The 6,000-nt window shown below is 38.6% G+C and overlaps 1 protein-coding gene across 11 annotated transcripts in view; it reads left to right on the forward strand.

Annotated features, from left to right (window-relative positions):
• The window catches only part of LOC137299138 (acyl-CoA Delta-6 desaturase-like), a 31,271-nt gene extending 25,909 nt beyond the window's left edge, over positions 1-5,362 (forward strand). For all 11 annotated transcript variants that reach the window (XM_067831676.1, XM_067831675.1, XM_067831681.1 and 8 more), the window contains exons 7-13: positions 129-194; positions 911-971; positions 1,289-1,365; positions 1,724-1,821; positions 1,904-2,080; positions 2,614-2,739; positions 3,548-5,362. In XM_067831676.1, coding sequence (XP_067687777.1) covers positions 129-194; positions 911-971; positions 1,289-1,365; positions 1,724-1,821; positions 1,904-2,080; positions 2,614-2,739; positions 3,548-3,608 — 666 coding nt within the window. In that variant the 3' untranslated portion in view covers positions 3,609-5,362. The remainder of the gene's footprint in view (positions 1-128; positions 195-910; positions 972-1,288; positions 1,366-1,723; positions 1,822-1,903; positions 2,081-2,613; positions 2,740-3,547) is intronic.
• The last annotated feature ends 638 nt before the right edge of the window (positions 5,363-6,000 follow it).

Genomic DNA, 6,000 nt, shown 5'->3' on the forward strand with positions numbered 1-6,000 from the left:
ATTTGTTCTGTATTATTCTCCCTGACATAGTGATGAATGTTACCCAGATGTCACTAGTCATCCAGTCCCAAGATCCAGCACTGTATATTTGTTTAGTTCCAGTGTACAGAAGATATGCTGTGTTTCAGATGAACAAGGACCCTGATGTGAGGGTGGAGGAACTGTTTGTAGTTGGAAAGATTATGCCAGTCAAGGTATAGTGCCATACATCTGCTAGATCATTTAGAGTTGTCTCCCTTCCATCACTTTGCATTTGCAAAACATCGTCAATTTCTGTACATCATATCTGATTCAATATTATTCGAGATTAAGAATTACTACATGAAGTAGTATTTCTGCATCCCCAGCAGGATAGAAAGTGGTCAAATATAACATTATGTCAGGGATTACACTTTCTTAGGAAAGTACAGATTCTAGTACCTTTGTTGGGTGGAGTACCCACATTGAGACCCATACCCTCAGTTCCCTTTATATCCAAACCAAAATCAACCCGTGAAGTTCCCGGGGTAGAATAGGCCTTCAGCAACTATGCTTGTCACAAGAGGCGACTAACAGGATCGGGTGGTCAGGCTCGCTGACTTGATTGACACATGTCATCAGTTCCCAATTGCGCAGATCGATGGTCATGTTGTTGATCACTGGATTGTCTGGTCCAGACTCTATTATTTACAGACCATATAGGTGGAATATTGCTGAGTGCGGCATAAAAATGAACTCACTCACTCACTCCCAAACCAAAATCATTACAAAGATAACCTCTTTCTTGGTTTCAGTTTCTTTGTTTGATGGTAATCAGATGGGTCCTATCTGATTACACACTTGATATTTTGAGGGGATGATGTATCATAGAAAGTTCAAAGTATTGTCACCAAGGGTGGAGTAGTGTCTATCATTATTTGAACATTTGCAGATTGCTAAAGACAGGAAGAAGAGCATGCCATACAACTGGCAACACCGATATTTCTTCATCAGTGAGTATTGTTTTCCTCTATTCATGTTGTGAATGGTATGATATTAGATGAGGACTAGATGCAAACAAGTCATCCTGGTTCTGATAATGAATGTCACTTGTGCCATGTTTCGAACACTGCTTTGGGTTTGATTGTCTTCATATTTGGGGATCACCTTCTCCTAAAGTCCTCTACCATGATATCGCTGGAAAAACTCAACAAAAACTCCACCCATTCATTCTATGTTTAAAGGAGGGGTCCATTAAAACATGATAGGAAACAATATACAACCTTTGCAGGTGATGGATTGTGTCATTTATCAATACCGAATGTTTCAGTCGGACCACCCCTCCTGTTCCCTGTGTACTTCCAGTACATGCTCTTCAGGCACATATTCACCAGGAAGGCATGGTGGGTAAGTAACACTTAAGCTGTCACTCCTTTTTATGTGCCTTCAACTCTAAGGTTGAGAGGGTAGAAGAGCAGAGACAGATCGTAGTCCTGCTGATTTGGCTATCTTTGAATATTACTGACTGTGATTGCTGACTGTTGGACATATCTCTTTTGTCATGTTGGTATTTTGAATAAAATATGTGTTCTTTAAAAGGCATTTTAGAACTTGTAAAGATGAAGGAAAACCAAGTTCCATGGATTATCAACTTCTTTATTGCAGTGAGTGTGACATTTCGGTATTGCAGTGAGTGTGACATTTCGGTATTGCAGTGAATGTGACACTTCAGTAAAGGTACTGAGTAAATATGCATTGTTTGTAGGATCTGCTGTCAGTGACCCTGTTCTTTGTGAAGTTCCTTTACCTCTATCTCCCTGTGCTGGGCTTGGGGAGTACCATCATCTACTACTTTGTCTTGAGGTGGGTACATCAAGCTTGTACTGAAGTAGAACACAAATCACACAGGTATTGAGGTGTTTCATGCAGAGTATTTTGACTACAGGTGCCTGGAGTCCCATTGGTTTACCTGGGTGGCGCAGTCCAATCATATCCCCATGGAGATCGAGGAGGACACTGCCAAACCATGGCTAGCTCTGCAGCTGAATGCAACTTGTAATGTTGAACAGTCCTTCTTCAATGACTGGTTCACAGGGCATCTCAACTTCCAGATTGAACATCAGTAAGTTACCTCCCTGGGTATCAGATTAGAACATTTTTAAATCCCTCCCATTTTTAAACCCCAGAGATATAGCAGTGTCCATCTGTTCATGTGTCTGGATTCTCTTTTCCTGTTCTGGAACGGAATGTCTAAACCATTCTCTTCTTGGAACTTGCTTTACAGATTAGTGTTGTGGCAAACTTGTACCATTTCATGGTTAAAATTCTTTTTTTGTGTGTGTGTATCTTCTCCTTCTTTCACGACAAGTTGGACTTTACTGAAATGGGGAATGGGAATGTTGTAAAATAAAATAATGTTTTCTGTTTTCACTGAAATTAAGTTATCTAATGGCAGTAAACAAAATGTGTGGTATAACTTGCCAAACTGCACCAGAGCAGGAAGATGTTGTTTTGTCGTGGTGGCATGTTCAGGAAATAATATTGTCTGATGTGACTATGCGCTCTATGTATTCAAGTTATTAAACAAGGGAAATGCTTTTTTTATGAAATCCCTTTTATTTTGCTATGGATGACATTGCAGTTGTTTATTTGTAGCCTGTTTCCAACCATGCCACGACACAACCTGCACAAGATCGCTCCTCTGGTCAAGTCAGTATGTGAGAAAAACAACATCCCATATAAAATCAAGCCTCTAGGCACAGCCTTCGCTGATATAGTCCGGTAAGTGAACATGAGAAATTGACAGTACCTGGGCCCCATTCCATTCTTAATGACGGGCGAAGGTCTGGGTTAGAATCTTGGTGATCACTAACCCATGCTAGTCATAAGAGGCAATAAACAGGATCACTGACTTGGTTGACATGTCTCATCAGTTCTCATTTGTACAGATCGATGCTTATGCTGTTGATCACTGGATTGTCTGGTTCAGACTTGATAATTTACAGACCACCTCCATATAGCTGGAATATTGCTGAGTGCACCATGAATTTAAACTTACTCCATTCCTAACTCTGTACGACTATTGAAGAATATTGTTGATGTATGGAAAGTATGTTAACCTTGGCTATGAGATTGTATGTGGAGGGAGGGATATCAGCAGGCCCTCAGAAGCCCATAAGTGGGATTGTTCTGTATCTTTTATTTTCTGTAGAATGATAGCATCTGTCAATTAAAACACAAGTGTCTGAAATACGGCCCATCCCACAGCCCCATGGGCTAGATTTCTGACAGATGGTCTAAATATACAGTTAGCCAGCCTGGTGGTCTGATAGGAATTTTAGGTGTTCCATGTATCTGAGTAAATTCACCATATCTTGGTGTATGGTCTGGTTAAATCCATTGTGGGCTGGTAACATTTTGAAATTGTCAGCTCTGAAATCTGGGTGGGTTTTTGACTAATTTCTTACACTGAAAGCAGGCTTGCATCTGAAAGAGATATATATTTGATCAGTGCTCCTTAGATTTTTAACAGAAAATGACATCCTTCTCATTCACAAACCAAAGTAGTAAATGTGTTCCATGCTTGCAGGTCTCTGAAGCATTCTGGGGAGCTGTGGTACTCCACCTACAACACCTTCCACAGCCCTTAGATGGACTTCACCCTCTATGATCAACACACCATTCGTCTGCCATCTGTTACTGAAATGTCCCATGTGTGTAAACACAGACTTCAATACTATACAAATATGTGTATAGATATTCATATGGGAAGGGCTATTTATTATAAGCTAAAATTCATGATTATTAAATGTGAGAGTCAAATGCTGACAAGATATTTTTTCCCAAAGTAGTGTCTTTGTTTCCCTACCAATCATGATCATGTCCCAGACTTGATTTTTGGGATCATTAGAAACAGATGTTAACTGTGATCTTAAGTTACTTATCAAACAGGATGAATAGAAATATTTTTGACATTATGCTTTTAAGAGGATCAGTGTATGTCAGAATTATGATAGTTTGTTTCTAATAGGATTGTATGAATATTTCAAGAAAATAAGGTAAAATGTTGATTACTACAGATTGATCAATGCAGTATTATTTAAGATTGACTATTTGTCCAGCTGTGCATGTGATTAGGATATTTGATCTTTCCTAATGGGGGGATTTGTTGCAAACTGAGTGTGTGTTTTGTCTGAAATAATTGTTTTCTGTTTTTGATATTTTTATGTTATAGAATAGTTTGTACTGTTGTGATTATGTCAAGTACAATTTCCTCTAGAAATAATAATGGTGTAGAGAGGGGTGCATATTATCCATTATGTTCGATTTGTTTTCCATACAGCTGCTGCTTATCAAAGTTTCACCCCACAGATCAATTTCCCATCCACATGATCTGAAATGTTATGTGTGTAGCATTTATACATCATACTGCATTTTGTCAGTGTTGTAAATAATTGTCTCCGTAGAAGCCTTACTGGAACAATTTATCTTCTAATATGTACATGTATGTTTGTGTGCTTTTTCTTTACTGTGTATATCACAAAAGCTTTCATCTGGACAAACTATATCCTGCTGTAGACTAGGGACTTGCGCCTGCATACAGAGTCTATATTTTTGTATACTTACGCAGGAAAATAGTTCGCCTAAATAATACCTTGGCAAGCATTTATATGGATACTACTTCATTTAAGTTGAGAAATATTTGAGGTATCTTGGTGTCATCACCAATTACGAAACCAAAATTCCATGGCATGGTTCCAATATGAATGGATTATTGGTGCTACGAGTCATAGCCAAAGCCACCCCAAAGTGGATCATTATATGTAAGGTGCCATAACGATCAGATGGTTCCGACGTCCTTGTTTATGTGTTGTGTTTATGAATGCACTACCGGTGACAGGTTTTCTAAGAAACACTTCAATAATATCAAAGTTAATTGAGTGTTTTTACAATACGTATAATGATTACCTCATTGGAATCCCAGCGGGATGTATTCCTGTGTCCATTAAGTCAGTGCCAACTCTCTTCTGGTCTCCTGACCTTGTCCTTAGTTTTAAGACATGGACTCTTTTGTATGTTTATTTTCACAACAAATTTTACTTGATCATACTTTTGACTGGATTATGCTGTTCTTTTCATTCCATATATTTTGATATTTATCATCATATAGAACCTGTGTTCCAATTATATATCAATTATGTGATCTCTGAGTGAATGAGGTACTGATGTAGGTACTTCAGTAATTCCTCAAAATCAGTTTTAGAATAAATAATATAGTATAGTTTGAGTCTTCTTTCAGGTTTCACACATCTTGCCCTGGATTTTCTTCTATCGCTGACTAGACACTTTGCTCAGTTTGATGTAAGCACAACATGACACATGAATAAACACTTAGTACTAAGAACTATTTTCTTTGTGCTGATTTGTTAGGAAGGTCATGAGTGCAGATGGCCTGTGAAGATCAATGTTAGAATTGGTGTGCAATTTGCCTAGGAAGATCAGGGTTAGAACTGGTTTTCAGCAACCCATGCTTGTCACTGAGACGCTTCGCACATTGTATAGCAGTTGTGTAAATCGATGCCCATGATGTTGATCATTGGATTGTCTTGTTCAGACTTGATTATTCACAGACCGCTGCCATATAGCTGAATAGCTGAGGGCAGCTTTAAACAGCAACCAAGCCAAATCATGAATACAGTCGCATCAAATATCAAGAATTGATTTCATTTTGTGTCCAAGCAGATGCATATGAGAATTCAAGCAATAAGTGCCTGAACATTGAACATGCTTTTGTTCAGGGCTGAATGTGATCCAAGAGGAGAAAAGAATAACCAGTATGTATCAAGGACACTGCAGATGTTGCCAATCACCAACAACAATGTTCAGACATAGATGTTGCATGTCAGAGTTGTCAATTCTGTCCTGAATACGAGTCATGAAGATTTGATTTTGATAAAAACAATCCCATGTTGAATGGGTTTGTCCTAAAATCACAAGAAGAACGTGTGTCTTCTCTGCCTTCCCCAAGGGGAAGAGATGGAC

Source organism: Haliotis asinina, chromosome 10 (assembly GCF_037392515.1).
Source record: "Haliotis asinina isolate JCU_RB_2024 chromosome 10, JCU_Hal_asi_v2, whole genome shotgun sequence".
NCBI lineage: Eukaryota > Metazoa > Mollusca > Gastropoda > Lepetellida > Haliotidae > Haliotis > Haliotis asinina.